The sequence below is a fragment of the Triturus cristatus genome, chromosome 6 (genome assembly GCF_964204655.1).
Source record: "Triturus cristatus chromosome 6, aTriCri1.1, whole genome shotgun sequence".
Taxonomy (NCBI): domain Eukaryota; kingdom Metazoa; phylum Chordata; class Amphibia; order Caudata; family Salamandridae; genus Triturus; species Triturus cristatus.
The window spans coordinates 95467658-95489248 of NC_140589.1; the positions used below are offsets into that span (position 1 = coordinate 95467658).

Below are 21591 nucleotides of genomic sequence, written 5' to 3' on the forward strand. Positions count from 1 at the left end.
GTAAATGGTTCCACAGGTACCCAGGGCACTGTGACCAGAGAAGGCCACTAAGGGCTGCAGCACTTGTTTGCCACCATTCGAGGTCCTGTACCCTGACACTCACACCCTGCCTTTGCAGGCTGCGTGTCTTGGTGCGGAACAAAGTGAAGAGTCGACATGGCACACATCCCATGCCCACAAACCACTGCCCTGACATACACCAGTCACCCCTCTACCTGGGTGCCCTATGCCAGTGGTGAGGGTACAGGTGCATGAGCCTTGTACCCTACAGTGCCCAAATCCATTCCTGGGTACTGTAAGTGCAGTGCTGCCATTAAGAGTATATGGTGCTGGGAGTTTGTCATTATGAACTCCACAGCACCATAATGGCTAAACTGAAGACTGTGAAGTTTGGTATCAAACTTCTCAGCACATTAAACCCACATTAATGCCAGTGTGGGATTTAATGTAAAATGGACAACAGAGGGCATCTTAGAGATGCCCCCTGAAATTCGACCAACTACTAGTGACCTGGCTGAGTGGCTGTTTAGGCTGCCACCACCAGACATGTTTCTGGACCCCTGAGTCGAGAGCTTGCTGCTCTCGGGGGACTGAAACAATACACATCCTGGGACAAGGTGCCAAGCCTCCTCCCCAGGATGGGTAGGGTTCACGAAGGGGAAGCGTCAAAGGCATGCCGCCTTTGTGAGCCTCTCCAGACCATTTGCTGCTTTCAGCAACTGGTCCCCACTGGTTCTACCCCCCACTTTGGGCGGGAGAACCGGCGGGAAAAACAAGTGAGGAAAAGAGGTGTGCCCACCTCTGCCAACTCCACCCCTCAGGTGGGGGAGGCGCGTTGAAGAACAACCTCAAGTCCCCACCATCTTGAGGAGGGGGGATCCAGCCAACCAGGGACAGGCTCCTGCCCCCCTCCCACTGGAAAGTGGCAGAATAGGGGGTGCACCCACCCCAGGGAAGGGACCCATTGGTCCCTGCCCTTTACCTATCTGTAACACCCCTAAATTTAGTATTTAGGGGGCACCCTGAACCTTCTTTCCTCAGATCCATTCTATCTACAAGAAGAAAAGAAGAAGAAGGCCGAAGAGCCGTGCAGAGCTAACAAGAGGACGACGCACACTGACTTGGCCCCAGCCCTACAGGCCTGTCTCCCCTCAAACCTGCTCCTGCGAAATCCCGGCATGTCCAGCAGCCAGCAACCTCACAAACCCCGGAGGACCTGCCTGCCTTCATTTCCCAGACTGTTTCTCCCGTGAACACCGAACGTGTTTAAACTGCAGCTTCTGGTGCCAGCCAGAGACCGCGAACCCAGCCCACTCTGCACCCGCCGTACCCGGCCCGAGCTCGAGTGGAAAAACACCACAAGGAGTTCCCCCCGGCAATCCTGACCCGAGAACCGGCGAACCATGACCTGCCTCAAGCCTCCAGATGACGCCTGCAGCCTCAATCCAGAGGACCCCCCCTACCAGAGCAGGTAAGAAAATCCGACCTCAAAAGACACCCCTGCACCCGACGCCCCATGGCATTGTGTGCCCAAACCAACAGTGCCTAACCAACCCACGACATCCCAACTTACCCCTCGAAGTGTCGCACCCAGAAGATCCTCGTCCCCGAGCCTGCAGTGTTTCTTTGTCCCGGAGGTTCTCCATTGAAAACAACAGGGCACCAGACCTTGAAACAGCACCCTGCACCCGACGGCCCTGGTGCCGCTGAGGGTGCACCTTTGGTGCTACTTTGGTCCCCGCCTTGCCCTGAGCTTTGCTCCCACAACCCAGTGGCCTGCTTGCCAGCAGCCACCAACCAGAGGCCCTCTATCCCCCATTGGATAACATTGGGCCTCAACACTCTGCACCCGGCTGCCCTAGTGCCGCTGAGGGTGCAACAACAGTGCATCACTGACCCTGGGAGACCCCTGAGTCTAACCCCAGAACCTTAACTCCCACAGTCGATTACTTATCTGAGAACCGTTAACCTGTTTCCCTCCATAGGATAATATTGACACTTTTTCTCGTGTGGCGTTTTGAAATCTAAAAATATTCCTTAAAAATCACACAAATAACCAAAACGTGTTTACTCACCTGGTTGCAGGAAATGTCCCAGTGCTGAATCTTAATATCCAGCACTGAGTTAGAAAAGTAATGTGAAAAGTAACGTACCTGCAATTTACTGTAAAGCCTATTCATTTCAAAATACTGTTCCAAAAAGTTTCTAAGTGTGGAGTTTTTAAATCTGAAAATATTCTTTAAAAATCATGCGAATAACCAAAAAGTAATTTCTTACCTGTTTCCAGGAAATGTCCCAGTGCTGAATCTAGGTATCCAGCACTGAGTTAGAAAAGTAACGTAAAAAGTAACTTACCTGCAATTTACTGAAAAAGCCTATTCATTTCAATGTACTGTATTTGCTAAGTGTTGCATACTACTGCGACCCTGTAAATCAAACAAAGTACAATTTCTATTGCATTTTCAAACTGTCCTATATCCAGTAACTTATTACCGAAAAGTATTTAATGCTTACCTGTACCAGGCTTGCTTGCTTCTAAAAATAAACAACAGTATATTTTTATACTAACACAATTGGCCTAGAGTTCAGTTCTTGAGTGTTTGAATTCATTTGCTGACTGCGTGTGTTCATCAAATGCTCAACACTGTCCTCTGATACACACTATACCTCATTTTGGTGTAGTATCTATAGAGCCAGTTTCTTACAATCATTCTCTGGCATCAACCCTGGTAATTACAGCTTTCTCCTGATCAAGATTAAGCTCTTTCAATCTCCAAATCCTTTCTAAAATGATCTCATGAAGGCTCTTCTGAAGACATTTACCCACTCGTAGTTCTCCCACTGCCTATCACAATCTGTCACTTACCCATGATTCTAGTTCACATCTATCTAATAGGACAAACTAAGATCATTCTTAAACAGGCAAGATAACTAAGACTTTTATTTCATCATCATTGTTCCTCTGTTGTGTTTCCTATAGTATTCTTCCTCTCTTATATCATAAAATCACACCTTGTTTATTGTTACACAACCGAATGATACTCATTTTATCGATCTCAGAAGCATGAAAGGCTGAGTGGACCTGCAGTGATTTGAACCTGTGATCATGACATCAAACACTGATTTGTGGAGTGAATAAATTAGTCCACTGAGCAAGCAGACCAATATGATACCATTCCATCAACATAAGTTCTGTTCTTCAGATCTAATCTTGACTATGTTCATCTTTAGATAGACCAGGACTGCTCTTTCTCCTGTTCATGATTTATGGTCATGGCTCTTCTTCCAGGACTGTATTGTACGCTTTGTTAAGCACTCCGACACCCTACTTTCGTTCATTGTTCACACTATAACAAAAACTACAAATAAAAGATCTAGACACCATGGAAGGATACATCCAGCAGGTTGACCATCTGGCGGCAGGATTCCATGCTGAATCCACCTGTCTTCAGGTCCTTGTCTAAGGGTAAAGGTCAGGGTTAGTTCTAGTTCTGCAAATCTTAACTGAATGCCAGCCATTTAGAGCTATACTCAGATTTCTAAGGCTCAAAGAACTGCACAAGAAGGACCAGTGGACAACAACACAGGATTGGCACAAACAGCCAAAGGCAACAGAATATCTGGAGGGCATGCCATCTACAGAGGAGTGGATCAGGTGTCTGCAGGGAGGAATAGGGTATTCAGATGGTAGGAAGGGAAGGCACACACATAGGTTACAATTAGGCAGTCATTTGAATAGTAACAGAAGCACATATTGGCCATTGGACAATGAAAACCTATCTTTTAAATATCGACTTCAATTATACATATGTTTGTAAATTGTGTTTTTTACCATGGGGACACTCCCATGACACTTGTGTCCTGTTCAACCTCGCATCTGCACACCCAGACACATGTCTGATTCTGTCCGTCCCATCTCCCAAGTGTCAGATACTCCCTTGTCTCTCTCTCTGGTGTGTGGTGCTTATCTCCATATCCTTGCATGCAACAGCTTTACCCAAATGCCTAATGCACCCCATCTCCTCTTACTCCCTCCATATATTCATGTAGGGTATTCCTCACACTGCCATGTGATCTGGAACTTATAAAGTACAAAGGTAGCTGGGGAGCTACAGAACGCTGTGCATGACTAAACCTCCTTGCCGCCTCCCCAGGTCTCTAACTTCCTGCTTCTGTTCTACATGTGTTTGATGCTCAAGGCAGGAGCTGGACATTAGGACAGCTGCAGGGTTCCTTACTTACATTTATTCAAAGCATCGTTGAGGATAGTTTGGAGTTCCGAGACACTAATCTCCGTGTCCTGCGGGGGAAGTAGAGGAAAGTAAGTGAGCATTGCACTCTTAATTGTTCAGTGGCCACAGCACATATGTTCTTAAAAGCATGTACAAGCCCTTTGATTCAGCACTTGGGTTAAGCTGTTCTGGGCCACTGATAGATCAGATTACTGATGGACACTTAATTTCATAGTGGAACTCCTTGGCTGCATCAGGTATGTCCAGATGGGGGTACTGTAACTCTCTATGGGTCCCGCAGCCCCATTATCTTAAAGAGACCCAATATAGCTGAAAGTGCCTGGGTGCCTGTGTTCCTATTCAGAAGGGATAAAGCTGGACTGTTCCTATTTGAGCAGGACCAAAAGTCTGACATCCAGAAGTCTTGTGTCTGTAATGGCACAGCAAGCAACACATTGACAAACTGGAATGCAGTCCGGATCAATTATAGATCAATTCAAGCATTCCAATCATCACTTTGTAGTTTTTCTCAGTGAAAGGAAGACAGTAACAGGAGTAATCTCTGCTGCACCAACATGTGCATGGCGAGACCTTTCCATAAGTGAAGATCTTTCAACATCACAACACAAAGCTGAAGGTGATCTTCGCTTTTAATAAATTCTTGCAGGTGGGGCCTGAAGCTTTTACACAGACAGAATGGAAACACTAGAATATGTAGTTCAGGGGTCTCCAACCTTTTGTGTAGTGAGAGCTACTTCTGGTCAGTGAAAATCGTTGTGAGCTACTAAACCCCAAGCAACTCGCACATTTTTCCGACCCTTGATATATAATGCACTTCACTCAATTATAACACATGCTTCAACTCTGCATAGTCCATTTTCAGAAAATGCATAGTTCTTCACTCTGTTCAGCAACACACTGTCTGCTAAGCCTTGCACTCTCTGCCCAGCCTTCTACTTCCAGTAATCCAACTCCACTCTCTTGGCAGCTTTTTATCTCGTCAAAATGTAGTCTACTTTACAATCGTTCACTTTGCAGTCTAGTTTTCGTTTAACTCAATTATGTTCTCACACTTTGTGCTGCACTGCACAGATTTCAGATGGCAGCATTCTCTCTGCACCGTCCTGTCCTACACTAATCACATTCCCATTTTCTCCAAAGTTATTCACTAACAGTATAGCTGCCCACTGTGCGCAATCGCTACATACCCTTAAGGCACACACGTTTCAACTTCTTCCAAAAAGTTTTTTTGAATGTGTGTGCATCAATCTGTCTGTGACTCTGTGTACAATCCTTGACATAGTGCTGCACCTGCTCAAAATTTCAAGGGGCGCTAGTGCATATTTGAATGTATTTTACTTATCATCAACTCAAAAACCCTTCTGCTCTACCTGTTAATTTTTTGGTTAGCCCACCTCTAACAAAATGTTTGATGGGTCTCCTACCTACATAAACTCATTCCTGAGAGCTGGTGCCTTACTGCAAATGTGGGAGATTGGGAAGTATAAATGTATTTTCCCTTCTGACATTCTCCCTTTCTGTGGCATGAATTTTGCAACTTTGCAGTCTGGGATTGAAAACGCAGAGAAGAAAAAGACAAAACCCATCAAAGGGACTCATTCTTTGAATTGTGACAATGCCCTGCTTCTGCCTGTTGACACGTGTAGCAGAAGAAACATTTGCAAAGGAAGAGGTACAGACCTATCTTTTTCAAAAACATGTACTTTCAGTAATGCTGAAGGTGCGAGTACTGTTCTAGTTGGCCCCAGTCTGACCTTCATTTTCAAAGTGCACCTCATATTAATTACAAAAATGCGGCTCAGTGCATGTGAGACCCTTTGATTTCAACCTCGGCTGCCACCGCGCTTTGCTATTGAATGCGGGTGTAAAGTGCGGTGGCAGGCGACGACGTTAGAATCCAAGATCCTTGCATGCTCTGAACTGCTTTCACTCTACTACACAAAGGCAAATATATAGCGCAGTGTAGTAATCAGTGAAAGGCTTTCACTGATTGCTACACTGGGCTATATATTTGCCTTTGCATGACTGACAGCAGTTCAGTGCAGGCAAGCACCTTTGATTTTTATGCTGGCTGCCACCGTGCTTTATTAAAGGCAGGAAGATGTAAAACACAGTAGCAAGAGCCGGCTTTAGCGCTGGTGGCGCCCAGTGCAACAATGCTTGTGACCCCCCCCAGTGACCACCTCTGCTACGGATTCCTTCATAACCATTCTTTAACAGTCCCCCTCAAGCCTCCATAACCACTCTCTCCCAGATGCATTTATTGTAATTAGTTTTATAGCGCCACTCCTACCAACCAGAGTAAGGTGTCAGAACATCAGTACATCACACAAATTACACAGAGACAATCAATCAGTGAAATGTTACATAGGACAGGGGACAAGAAGGTATAGGAGCCACAGGTCATCCATACAGGTAGCCAGGATCGTTTAAGAGTGCTTGGTCAGGAGAGGCAGAAACACAGAATTTAAAACTTAACACCATGGTTGGGGGATTCTAATAGGAATTGATTTCCACCCAAATGAACCTATTTTGCAACAGCTGGGGGAAATCATAACGGCCCAGCAGCCAGCCTATACCTTGCAGTTTTCATTCAGCCGTTTGATAAATTACTTGCTCACTGTTCTACATTAGGATTTTAACTCCTAAAGAGCTTGCAACAATATGGTCTCTCTGACAAAAGTAGTAACCCACTGACCTATTTACATTTTATATATGCACTTTGTGATCTGCACCTTCTTTGCAGCAGGCATAGTAACCCTCTGTGCTACCTTATGCTGAGTAAAAACTTCCTTTGCAAGTTTACAGATTATTACACAAACGATTTCTCTCCGTTTCCAGGAAGTACATTCATAACCCAGTTTGACATTTTTATTATTGGCTGGAATTTGTTGGAGGCCAGGAACGCAGTAGTAGGTGCTTTTCTATCATTTTGGCGCCCCACATGTAGTTAGCACCCGGTGGCATAGGTCGCACCACCCTAGCAGCACAGTACATGCATGGACTTTTAATTTGAACGTCAGCTGCCGCTGTGCTTTATTACTGTTAAGGCAAATGTAAAGCATGGTGGCAGCCGATGCTAAAATCAAAGGTCCGTGCATGCTCCGAGTCTGAACTGCTTTCACAGTCATGCAAAGACAAATATATAGCAGAGTGTAGAAATCAGTGAAATCCTGTTAAATCAAAGGTCCATGCTTGCTAGTCTAAACCAGGCCTGCTAACAGCTGGCACAGTCATAAAAAGCCAAATATATAGCGCGGTGTAGTAATAAGTGAAATGCTTTCACTGATTACTACACCGCGCTATATATTTGCCTTTGCATGAATTTAAAGCTGTGCAGTGCAGGCAAGCTCTTAACGATGGCTGCCACCGTGGTAACGGTCAGTGCCTGTAAGGATATTTGCTGTTAACGTTGGCTGCCACTGCACTTTATTCCTACTGCATATGTAAAGCACGGTGGCAGCCGCTGTTAAAATAAAAGGTACTTGCATGCACTTTAACAGACTAATCTGCTTTCACTGACTACCACACTTTCTTTTGCCATTGCGTAGTAAAGTCAGTGAAAGTGCATTAGTGCAGGCAAGAAGCTTACATTTTCACATCGATTGCCACCGCGATATCAGCCCAGTGCCTGCTCGGTCAGGGTCCCACTTACCTTATAGCTGCTCGATGTTACCGACTCTGCTACTGCTCGGTCAGGGGCCCACTTAACTCACAGCTGTTCCGGGAGGCCCAAATAGAAAACAAATGCGAAGCGCGGTGCCAGCCTGGAAAAGGCAGGTGGCGCGTGACTAAGAGGAATAACGTTACGTTCTTCAGCCCGCCCAGCCCCAGCTAAGCTCACTTCAGCCAATTAGAGCAGCTGGTTTGTGTGAGGGCGGGCCAGGGCTGATATTTGTGAAAGAAAATGACGGGATACAAAATAAAATTCTTAATGACGTCTCAATAATTAAATAGCAGCGCGAGCTACTCTCAGAGGGTCGGCGAGCTACCGGTAGCTCGCGATCGACCGGTTGGAGACCCCTGATAGTTCTTTGAACAGCAGAAAGAATTGACATCTGTGGGGTGAATGTCCAGTTTTACAGGATATGAGACCAACATGATGTATATTGATGTATAATACAATAGATGATCTGTCTCATTAAATGAAGACCTCTGGATTTAGAATCTTTATGGATTGCAAGAAGGAAAAGGTGATGCAAATTGTTATTTTATGTTATGTTAGGTAGTTTTATTAAGGACTCTAATGCCCATGGCCGTCTTGGCGCTAGCTGAAAAGACCACAAAAGAGATTTACCCAAAGAGACTTAAGTCACTAACTCAAAGTTTACTCTTTAGCGTACATTATTCAAGTTTGTCCTCAGGTGGATCACTATTTGGGCCTATACTACATATATTTAGGTGTGTCCCTGCCCCTTCCGAAGTCCCTTTTGTACTTTTTGAAATGTGGAACTTATTAGTGTGCCCTGAAGAAGGTGTATGGCTGAAGAGGAGTCTCACACCAAATGTGCATCAGCACGATGCAGGAGACCTAGCGGAGCTATTCATATTGTTCAATAAAGGAAATAAATAAAAGGATCCTCTCCTAAAGTATTGAGAAGGGGATACTTTGTAGAGAGTTACTGAAATGAGCATGTAGATGTTAAAGGAAATGTAGTCAGGAATAATTTAATGTTGAACATGCTTGTATTGTGTGATTTGCTAGGCCAAGAAGTTTCATCTTCTTTTGTAGGTTTAGTTGGTTTTAGTTGGGTGAGAGTATTGAGTAATTGTAGTATGAACGTGGTATGAATGAGAGAGACATTCTTGGATAAGTGGGTTTGAGGATGGGGATATTTTGATGAAGTGGAGAAGTTTTAGGTTCTTACATTTATATGTACTAAAGAATATGATAAAAGATATATTTGAGGAAAAAAGCTTTTGTATAAATTGATGAAAGCTGGATTTGTATATTTAATTTGTGGCTCTACATTATTTTATTATAAACATATGAGCAATCTTGAAATATTGTGGGGGAGGAGGAATCAAGCTTGTTTGTAAAGTGTATTGTTCCCCTGGTACCCTTTATCTGGTTTGACAGGGGTTCTCTCCCTTTTTTGGCCTGAAGACATTACTTCTTTGAAAATAACACAGACCTCTTGCTACCCATCTCAGGAAATTGACTAAGAGAAATGTAGGGTTTCAAAGCACAATACCGTGAACAAAAGATATCACTTTAAGACACAGGATGGCCTTATTGCAACAGCTCTACGTTTATGGTTATAACATCTTTTTTCCAATGCCTCTCAGAAGTGTGCTGATGAAATGTGATGTTTCATCCACCTGAGGCCATTCAATGAACTGGAAAAACTGTGAACTGGCCCATGCCTGAGGACTAAAGACCACTGTGCTGCCAGCGGTTGTTTGTTACTGCACCCTTTGTCCTTCATCTACTGCTAATCCATTGCCTCCAGTACATTACCTAAAAATCTCCTTCCCGACATCCTCCTTTTTGCTTTAATTTACGTTATCCCCACTTTATTTTTTAAGTAATGGTTGCTAAGTGTTATACATGGTACATCTGACAATCTAATATTTAGCGACGTGGAGGCGATGTACAGGGGCAGTACCCTGTCAGCAGGAAGGGTACCTCACTATGTCAATATACCCAATAACCTTGATGGCAGCAATAAGGCAATATACCCAATAACCATGATAGCTGCAGTGAGTCAAGATACCAAATAACAGTGATGACAGCATTGAGTCACTATACCCAGTAACCTTTATGGCAGCAGTGGGTAAATATACAAATAACTTTGATGGCAGCAGTGAGTCAAAAAATCCATTAACAATGATAGCAGCAATAAGTCAATATGCCCTCTAAACGTGATGGCAGCAGAGAGTCAATATTCCCAATAACTACGATGGCAGGCGTGAGTCAATACACCCAATGACCATGATAGCAGCAGTGAGTCAATATACCCACTAACCATGATGGCAGCAGTAAGTCATAACACCCCATAACCATGATGGAAGCAGTGAGTCAATATACCCACAAACCATGATGGCAGGGTAAATCAATATACCCATTAACCATGATGACAGAAATAAGTCAACATACCCAATAACCATGATGGAGCTAGTAAGTTAATATACTGAATATTTGAACACTAGAATCTTGAGAGTTCCACATTCCGATGTTTGTATTTGTGTTTCTCGCTTTTTAATTTAGAACATTCCACCCTTATGGGTAGAATGTTCTAATAGCTTTATCGTCCTTCTGCCTCTGCCTATACCAGTTGTGAAAGGCCCTCTCCCTCATTATAGGGGTTCAGGGGCTTTTAATAGTTTTAATAACCAGTATTGCCCTTGCCAATACACCAAATAACTGTGATGGCAGCAATGGGTCAATATACACAGTAACCAGAAAGGGTAGCAGTAAGTCAATATACCCGATACCCAGGATGGCACCACTAAGTCATCACACCCAATAACCAGGATGGCACCACTAAGTCAATATAGCCACTAACCATGATGGCACTAGTAAGTAGGGGTGGGCGGAGCTTGCGGAATTGCACTACGCAAAATTCCGTGGAGTTGCATAAAAACTCAGTGAAATTCAGCAGAGTTCCACTCTGCCCTAGTCCAGAGTCCCTGAAATATACTAGAGTCAGAGGGCAGTGGTCTGCAGCCCATTGGAGAGCTTGGGGTCTTATATACAGAGAGTCTTTCATGGGGGTGGGACTGGAGCAAAGGCCCTCCATGAACAATATGAGAAGAACTATCCCTGTCTTTTCCTCACAGCCTCAGTGCCTCACAGGTGTCTGCCCTCATGCCCTTCTTTCACCCCAAGTGCCCGACCCACACCTCACAGGCAGCCTTGGCTCAGAGCCGGTGCTTCCCTGCCTTGTTTCCGTCCTGGGTTCGCGCGTGCGTGCTCTGCTGACAGTGTATCTGAATTTAGCAGAGATGACAGCCACCATGTTGATATGCTGTCAGGTCTCGACGGGGCTCAGGACGGGAGGCAGAGCGCCAGTACCACTCTGAGCATGGTAGCCGCTAAGGTAACACGGGGAGAAGGTAGAGATCGCAGTCCTTTTGGTGGGGAAGCTAAGAAGGAATAGAATCACTTAAGATACTATGTCTGCCTGAAGGCCTACAATAACCTGATAACACCAGGAAAGTCAGCATCCAATATTTCTGAGAGAACATAAACATACTCAATAACATTGTCCATAAGACAGAACCTGAACAGCAACATAATGCCATAAAACAAGTGTTTGCAAATAATGTTCTACCTTCAACAGACGTAGAGAACCTCATCTATCACACAAACACAAGGCCTGTACCAGGGTAAAAGCTGAAGCCGCATAATAACAATGTAGGCTTAGGTACCTTCTGTGAAAATACCAGAAATATATATATATATAAATATATATATATATATATGTATACACACAAATATATATATATATATATGTGTGTGTGTGGGAGTGGCAATTTGAAAATTCTCACAAGAGGATGCAAACAATACCCCACATAGGGAATAGTATACATATAGGAATCACTCTTGAGCCTAAACTCTTCTCCAGAGTAATTCAAACTGCAACACTGTTTTAACAGGGCTTAGATAAGCAATATAGCATAAATTAAACAGTGAAAAACTGTCATCGACAGAGTCCAGCACTTCTGCAGCTAGCGGAATAACCATGAAAACCACTTATCATGGAAGATATCTTCTGTAATCTCAACTGCCCGGGATTAAAAAGCACCAGGTATCAATAACCTTTGTATCAAGCAAAACACTAACCTGGACGTACCTCTTGAAATACATCATAACTCAATCGTGTAGATACCTCTCTACACAAGATCACCAAACTCAAGCTTACAAAAAACACTCAAATTGACTTGTCGGATCGGCCAGCTCTGAATCACCTTAAGGCCAAATCAGCCTGTTCACCAAATAAGTGGACACCATCAAATCAATTGGAATATCCATAAGGCTCTCCTGCATAGGATCCAAAAACCCAGACTGACGCAGCCATGCATGCCTGCACAGAGCAACCGACTGAGCCATGCTTCTACCCACAGGGTCAGTGGTATCCATACTACATTTGATGGGGGCGTGGCCAAGAGAGCCATGATGGCGGATGTGTCTGCCTAAGACTACGATCGTCGGCCCGAGAATCTGCAAATATCGGTGCCGGTAGCTCCCTAAAAGGGAACTGGGGAATAAGCCGGTGACCGCGGCAACCCGGAGCGCTGACGAACACCTGAACCAGGAAACTGGAGCGGACGCCGTGAGCCGAAGAACTGACAGGTGGGACAGAGACTGCATCAAAATGACGGCACCCGGAGCCTGAAACGTGGTCCAAGACAAAGACGGATTGCGGCGCTGAAAACGACCCCACCAGTGTGCCCCACGGGAAGGTCAACAGCGTAAGGGAGCCTGACGAGACAGTTCCCGCTGGCCACAAGTGATGGTGACATTGTGAACAACGAGGTGAATGCTGGGGGGAAATCAACAACAAGGAGGACCCATCGAGTGTGCTCACCGCGGAGGGCAGTATCGGCGCGATCAGGAACTGCCACCATACACACTAGGAGGTACCAGAGCGGGCCCCCCACACACATAGAGATTTCTCCCCAGACCTGGTGAATGCAAAAGGCGGCTGGGGAATCACCAAGGAGCCACTGGTCTCCCCCCGCTGCCTCATTCACTCAAGTGCAGCAACCCAAGTGATCGGCGCCAGGCCTCGAGGCAATCACAGAAGAAAATCAATGGACCCAGTACAGGAGCCAGGGGACCGAATCACCGCATGGACACGAAGAAGCTGGACCGGACAAAACTCAGACAACGCGCTAATGGGAACTTGCAGACACCAGCATACACACAACAGTCTTCCCCATGACTAAGGACACCCGGCCAGCAGGGGACGCAATAACAACAGCGTCAATGTCGGACAAAGTAGAGAGTGCTTGCGGCCAACAAACATTCAAGAGTCACGATGGAAGATAGATTCGAAGCGCTGGCCACAGATCTCAATATGCTCAGAGATGATCACCGGAAATTGGCAGACAAGGTGACACGGAGAAAAAACCCTCCAAACCATAGAAACCACAAGTCAAGACACAGCAGGAAACGCTGAAAGATCTCCAAAGCTGCGTCAAGATTCTAGAGGAAAAAACTGATGATTTGGAGGGAAGCTCAAGACGAAGCAACATTCGAGTGATAAATCTGGAGGGAATGGAAGCCGATCGGATATGTAGAGACTTGGCTCAAATCATTTACCCTAGAGTCTGAGCAGAGCCCCTACTTCACCGTGAAAAGAGCGCACCGAGTCCCAGCACAGAGACCACCCCCAGGGCTCCCGTCCAGACCCCTGATGCTAAAACTCTTACATTACCGAGACAGGGACTCAGTACTGAGAGCCGCCAGAAAACAGGGGCCCATTCGAGTGGAGGACAAGCAAGTTATGCTGTTCCCAGATTACTCCTGGGCGATGCAGCGACAAAGTGCTTCACTTCTGGAGGTCAAACGCATCCTACGCAAAAAGTAGTCCAACACTCCCTTTTATGCCCGGCGCGCCTCAAAGTTATAAATGAAGGCCACATTGACTTTTTCACAGATCCAAAGGAAGCATATGATTGGGCAGAACAACACCTACAAAGTATGGGACCCCATGAAACTACACATAGAGGGCGGGAGTCCCAAGGCAAACACCGACACCGGAAAAAATCAACCCAGACACAGACAGAGCCACGAAAAGGGACAGCATCAAGGAGCCCTCTGAACCTCGAACAAATAATTGCGGAGTGTGCACCTCCAGGGTTACAAGCCACAACATTTGCTGACCTGAGCGCTGTGCTGCTAGCGTTACCAGATGGGCACCTTGTGTTCGGCGGTGACTTCAACTCAATATTATCGGGCTCACTAAACAGACACCCCCCTCGCACAATCCCCCATACTGCGCACTCCTTTTCCAGCTTCTTGGAGGCGATGGGGCTAGTGGACGGATGGAGAACATACAATCCTGACAAGATCCAGCACACTTTTCACTCCGGAGCACACAATAGCCTCTCCTGCCTGGACTATATAGTTGTCCCAGCTCCACAGGTTACAGATATCCAAGACATCTGGCATCTGGCCAGGGGTATCTCTGACCACTCCCCCCTATGGGTCCACATAGTCCTGGACCGCACACAAGTAGGACGCGTTGCCCCAATTAATCCCTGGTACCTCAAAAACGCAAAAATATGCAAAGACCTCAGTAAATCCATTGACAACTACTTCTTGGAGAAGGAGCACACCGTTGACTCTCCGCAAGTACTATGGGAAGCCTTTAAAATGGTGGTCCGGGGCCAGGCCCTCTCCCTAATTGCGGGACCAAAAAAAGACAAAACAAAAGACATCTCTGATGTAGAACAAGAAGTTTATTGTCTTGAACAAGACGTGAATTCTGACCCTTCACCTGAAGCCCTTCACACACTCCGCCTCCGCTAGGACGAATACTGGGCACTGGTCACCGACCGTGCCAAAATAATGGGACAGGACAGGCTGGGCCGCCACTATGACTGGGGGGACAAGGCTGGAAAACTGATCGCTTGGCTAGATAAAAAAGAACACGCTAGTAGGCTTGTTCCAGAACTTAGAGACACTGACATGTCCTCCATAACAGACCCCCAGGACATAGCCAAACAGTTTGCAACGCACTTTCACACAGTCTACAGCTCAGTAGCGCCATACACTGAGGCGGGCTCCTCAGAACTCCTGTGAGATATCTACCTTCCAACGCTCTCGGACGCTGACCGAGCATTCATGGATAGTGCCCTCACCACCGACGAAATAGCGATCGCAATCCGAGTGCCCCACTCGGGTAAGGCCCTCGGCCCAAATGGCATCCCGATTGAGCTTTATAAGCTCCGTCCAAATAAATTAGCCCCATATCTGAAATCCATGTTTGAAGATAGCCTTGAGCATGGATCGCTGCCCCTAGATCAGAGAATCACAACCATTGTTACAATTCACAAGGAAGGGAAACACAAAACAGACTGCGCCTCCTACCGCCCAATCTCATTACTTAATGCAGAACCTAAAATACTAACCAAAGTGCTCGCCAATAGGCTGATTAAGGTAATAGGGGACTTAGTACCACCTGATCAATCGGGGTATATGCCGAAGAGGAACACTGCTCTAAATCTGCGTAGAGTGCATAGGGTCTTTGGCAGGCTACCGACCATACTGGAGGATGCAATCATAGTCTCCCTAGATGCCAGTATGGCTGTTGATACGCTTGAGTGGCCTTATCTTTTTGCCGTGCTCACAAAATTGGGATTCGGACCGAGTTTCAGCCGGTGGGTGTGTTTGCTGTATACCACACCTATGGCTCAAGTAGTCGTGAATAACAAAAATTCTGAGATCTTCACACTTAGCCGAGGGACCTGTCAGGGATGCCCCCTCTCTCCCTTATTATTCGCTTTGGCCCTCGAACCCCTTGCAGCATGGATCCGTATAGACGTGATGATCCGTGGAATGCGATGGTCGGCGGACTGAGAAGACAGTATTTCTTTATATGTGGACGACATGCTCCTATACCTCACGTCCCCTAAAAGGTCCCTCATTGCTGTATTTGACATCCTAGCCATTTTTGGCAGATACACCGGGTTTCGTATCAACTGGCAAAAATCTCTCCCATATGTCCTTTGTGGGGGCTCTCCTCCGCTACCTCGAAACTGCCCCATACCGATAGTCTCAGAAGGCTTCAAATACCTAGGCATATTTGTTTCTCTTGATCACTCACTCCGGTATGCCCGTAACCTTGTTTCCCCACTGCAAAGACTCAAACGTGACATCGCAAACTGGAAGTCACTCCTGCTCTCTCTATTGGGCAAGGCGGCCCTTTTTAAAAATGATGTCCCTACCCCGCTTCCTTTATGTCCTACAGAACACGGCCGACCATGTCCCGAACTCATATTTTAAAGAAATAGAAGGACTCCAGCGAGACCTTCTCTGGGGCGGCAGGCCACGTAGCTTTGCAAAAACTCACGCTCAACTGGTACGACGGCGGAATCGGACTGCCCGACATTAAAAAATACTACTGGGCAGCACATCTTATAGCAATAAATCACGCCAATATGGAGAGATGGCTTCTTCCAAACTGGACATACACCCGAGCACTGTACTCCAAAACAGACAGGTACCCACTTACTGGTCCTACCAACCACATAGTTAAAATTTGGCACTCAGCAACCAAATCGCGAGGCTGGAACAATAAATTGACTCTTGCCACATCTTTGTGGGACTCACAAAAACTAGCAGACCTGGGAAACTCCAAAGGCTTTGACAAATGGGATCTAATTGGCATTACCCACATTAGGGACCTCTGGGGCAAAGAGGGCATGAAGCCCTTTGACACCCTCCAGCGTCAGTATGCACTGGCAGATTCGGAGCATTTTTGTTACCTGCAAGTCCGACACGCATTGCAACAGTGCTGCCCCGTGACTCATCCTCACCAGATTCCTCCCCACTGGAGGGCAAGCTACTGGATGGTCATTTACCTGAAAAAGCTATCTCCCTAACTTACCGAAAGCTCATTAATAACATGGAGGACCCCCTGCTGTCACTACGAGAAAAATGGGCTGGAGATGGCATTGAATTAGATGATGAAAACTGGCAACGGCGGTCTCTTCCCCCAAAACTGTTGCTATCCCGGCGCGTCTCCGCCTGGTGCAGCTAAAGATACTGCACAGAATTTACATAACAGGTCCACAATTGACACACATGGGTGGTCCGGCAGATGGGTCTTGTAGGAGGGGATGCACCCAAATGGGCATGTTCATGCACATAATATGGCACTGCGAACCAATCCAGGAATATTAGCATAAGATACACGAAGTAATGAGCGAAACAATAGGAGTCGAAATTAAGCCAGAAGCCCCTAGATGCCTCCTCAACATCTGGTAACCCACTGACCTCAACACACACACCACACAATGGACCACACTCGGCTGCATGGTCGCCAAGAGGAACATTGCTCAGCTCTGGGGGGCCTCGCATGCACCCACGATCACCGACTGGGAAAAAGACCTTGATTGGTGTATGCTACGGGAAAATACAGTGTATATGGCCCGGGGCTGCCCCCGAAAATGATCCAAGATATGGGCCCCCTGGAATGAATACCGTGACAACATATGTACTCCTCCCCATAATTTTGACTGATGATCCCCCCTCCCGTGATTTCCAATGCATTATCCTACTGTATCTGTATGTATATTGGATTTCATTGTAATCCCTACTATTGGCTTTTGTGGAACTGTACCTATATGTCGAGTCTGTTTAGTAAAAAGATTAAACAAAAAAAAAAAAGAATTGCGGAGTGGCGGAAAGCCTTGCAGGCGGCAGCGGATCTGGGCCCAACAATAGGGAGTTCGGACAGTGAAAGAGGCCCTACATCTTCTCATCCGAGGAGGAAGTTAGTGACACTAATACATCCCGTGGAGGCTTGGTTACCCCGCCAGAGGTGACCCCACAAACAGCAGACACATTCATCTGAATGATTGGTCCCCCCATCTCACAGAGAATTGCCACTTCACTCTCAAGCCCTCCTACAGACAAGAGCACACTATATTCGGAACACACAGACACTAACAAGAGCAATGAAGAGACAAATGAAGGAGCCACCGGCACCACGTCTCTACCACCGGCTGACACGGCCCACACAGACTACACACTGCAGAAGCTAGACACCATGACCCCCCCAACGCACTAGAGTACTCACACAATGCTCGGTTTGGACGTATCGCCCGTGCGATAGGTCCTAAAAGTTGGGACAGTGTCCCCTTGTTACGTTTAACCCTTTCCCCCCTCAGCACCGCACAACCTCTACCAGATAAACCCTACAGGCGAGTGGCATTCCAATTCAACACCGATCACTACCACAAGAGGGAGATGCCAGGCACTACTAAATTCCTGAGGCATGGCACGCCAGACCATACAGACATTATAACATGGCTAACAAGACTATAACCATGGACATCAGCCTCATACCACTAAATGTCAGAGGCATGCATACACCGAGCAAAAGATACGCCATCTAGTCCTTCCCCAAGCGGCAACACACACAGATAACCCTATTGCAGGAGATACATCTAACACGTGAAAGATGGAGCGCTTACGTGATAGATGGCGAGGGACCCTTTGTGCCACAACATACTCCGCCTACGCGAGGGGCATATTGATTTGTATAAGACCCGGGACCCCTTTTCTGGAACTTCGGAGAACGGTGGAAAAAGAAGGGATGTACGCACTCTTGGAAGGACTCCTGGAGGGACAACCAATACTCCTAGGCAGTATCTATGCTCCAAACACTGAACAGGACAATTTCTGGGTTCATCTCACATGGATTTTAAGCCCAAAATACGTACATACCGTGGATATTAGGGGGTGACTATAACTGTGTGTTAAACCTCACCCTAAACAGATTCCACCCCCCTCCCACACACTCCCCTGATCATAAACAGACAGAGCGCTATCGATCCTGGGTTTCGCACTGGGCGCTCAATGATGCATGGAGAGCGGGACACCCGCACACTAAACTCTATTCGTTCCATTCTGTCCCACACAACCTACGGGTGAGACTAGATAGGTTTCTCTGCACCGCAACAATAGACCCCAAGATCAAGCACTCTGACTATCTGGGCCTAACTTTACTACTCCCAACCTGAGACAAAATCCTAACTTTACGACTTTCAGTATTCACTAAAGGCATTTAGGAGTAGTAAAGTTAGAAATCCTAACTTTGCTACTCCTAATGCCTATTCGCCTTGGCGGTAGAGCCACTGGCAATCCGCCTGCTCCAGGAGGGAGAGGTCCGGGGTATTTCCATAGCGGGCACTATGCATAGTCCAACCTATTATTATATGTGCGTGACATCACAGCAGGCTTAACCGAAATATGGAAAACACTTGCAGAATTTGCAGAGGCATCAGGACTCAGAGTAAACTGGGAAAAATCCACGATTTATCCGCTAAGCCCAGATCTCACTCCCCAGAACATTACCATAGGGGGACAAGACGTAGCCTGGAGTGAGAGCGCCCCCAGATACTTAGGGATCCGGTTATATCACTCCCCCACTGATGTATTTGAGGGCAACCATCGCAAAGCACTGGCAGGGATAAGGGCGACAGTAGGCTTCTGTAAAACCCTTCCCTTGGCCCCGATAGGACGAGTGGCTATTGTAGTATCCAGACTACTATACAATTTCGCCAATCTCCCGGTCATCGCCCCCCAAGCCTTTTTACAGGATCTAGATTCTCTACTGAGTTCCCTGATCTGGGGAACAGCCCAACGTAGGGTGGCATTGACCAATTGCCTAACGACTGCGGAGGACTGGGGCCCCCGACCTTTGAGACGTAATTCCTAGCCGCACAACTCCAGTGGCTCTCTTACTGAACAGCAGAGCGCCACACAGGGAAACCAACTGCAAAACAGGGCCTATACCATTACCGAAGATCTGCCGATTACTCCTACCAGGCTCTAAACCTAGAGGGACATACCCATTACAGGTGTCAATAGCTCGCACATGTATGCAGAGGATACACTGCATGTCCACAGGTAAACCGCTCTACTCCCCACTGCCACCTTTGATAGGACTGCCCAGAAATGAGAAATATTAAACAACCCGTATGCTGCAGGTGTGGACAGACCACTCACTATCTGATATCGATCCCTATTTGAAGACGGACAATTGCACCCGTTTCACCAGATAATGGAGGAATACAATCTTCCCCCAGGGCAAATCCTACTTCATAGACAGATTGTAGGCAGTTACCGCCCGTATAGCGACCTCATGAAAGGGGAAACCCGTAACACACCTGGTATTACATACAATCCTCAATATGGGAGTTGGTCGACACTTAGTCACCTGGCTATGCAAAGCCATTCGGGAACTCATAACTAAACCATTAGCCACACTACGACAGACATGGGAGGAAGAAATCAGATGCCCATTACATGACAAAGAGTAGGAATATGCAATAGAGTACCCAAAGAAAGTGTCCCGCAATGCTAGATTTAAAAACATAAAGTACTACATATTGCATAGGGCATACCCCACACCGGTCTGTCTCCAACAGTACTACCCAGATGCGCGGTTCCTATGTCCCCGATGCCAGTCTTCTGACACAGATTTCCAGCACACGTTCTAGAAGTGTCCCACAATGCAACCCTACTGGTGCTTCTTACATGAGACATTACAGCAGGGGTCTCCAACCGGTCGATCGCGAGCTACCGGTAGCTCGCCGACCCTCTGAGAGTAGCTCGCGCTGCTATTTAATTATTGAGACGTTATTAAGAATTTGATTTTGTATCCCGTCATTTTCTTTCACAAATATCAGCCCTGGCCCGCCCTCACACAAACCAGCTGCTCTAATTGGCTGAAGTGAGCTTAGCTGGGGCTGGGCGGGCTGAAGAACGTAACGTTATTCCTCCTAGTCACGCGCCACCTGCCTTTTCCAGGCTGGCACCGCGCTTCGCATTTGTTTTCTATTTGGGCCTCCCGGAACAGCTGTGGGTTAAGTGGGCCCCTGACCGAGCAGTAGCAGAGTCGGTAACATCGAGCAGCTATAAGGTAAGTGGGACCCTGACCGAGCAGGCACTGGGCTGATATCGCGGTGGCAATCGATGTGAAAATGTAAGCTTATTGCCTGCACTAATGCACTTTCACTGACTTTACTACGCAATGGCAAAAGAAAGTGTGGTAGTCAGTGAAAGCAGATTAGTCCGTTAAAGTGCATGCAAGTACCTTTTATTTTAACAGCGGCTGCCACCGTGCTTTACATATGCAGTAGGAATAAAGTGCAGTGGCAGCCAACGTTAACAGCAAATATCCTTACAGGCACTGACCGTTACCACGGTGGCAGCCATCGTTAAGAGCTTGCCTGCACTGCACAGCTTTAAATTCATGCAAAGGCAAATATATAGCGCGGTGTAGTAATCAGTGAAAGCATTTCACTTATTACTACACCGCGCTATATATTTGGCTTTTTATGACTGTGCCAGCTGTTAGCAGGCCTGGTTTAGACTAGCAAGCATGGACCTTTGATTTAACAGGATTTCACTGATTTCTACACTCTGCTATATATTTGTCTTTGCATGACTGTGAAAGCAGTTCAGACTCGGAGCATGCACGGACCTTTGATTTTAGCATCGGCTGCCACCATGCTTTACATTTGCCTTAACAGTAATAAAGCACAGCGGCAGCTGACGTTCAAATTAAAAGTCCATGCATGTACTGTGCTGCTAGGGTGGCGCGACCTATGCCACCGGGTGCTAACTACATGTGGGGCGCCAAAATGATAG

The 21591-nt window shown here is 46.6% G+C and overlaps 1 protein-coding gene across 3 annotated transcripts in view; it reads right to left on the reverse strand.

The window, feature by feature from the left end:
- The window catches only part of LOC146813821 (calpain-1 catalytic subunit-like), a 701058-nt gene that overhangs the window by 138597 nt on the left and 540870 nt on the right, over positions 1-21591 (reverse strand). For all 3 annotated transcript variants that reach the window (XM_085610275.1, XM_085610277.1, XM_085610276.1), the window contains 2 exons: positions 4243-4300; positions 3396-3460 (listed from right to left, as the gene is read on the reverse strand). In XM_085610275.1, the coding sequence (XP_085466401.1) occupies positions 3396-3460; positions 4243-4300 (123 nt within the window). The remainder of the gene's footprint in view (positions 1-3395; positions 3461-4242; positions 4301-21591) is intronic.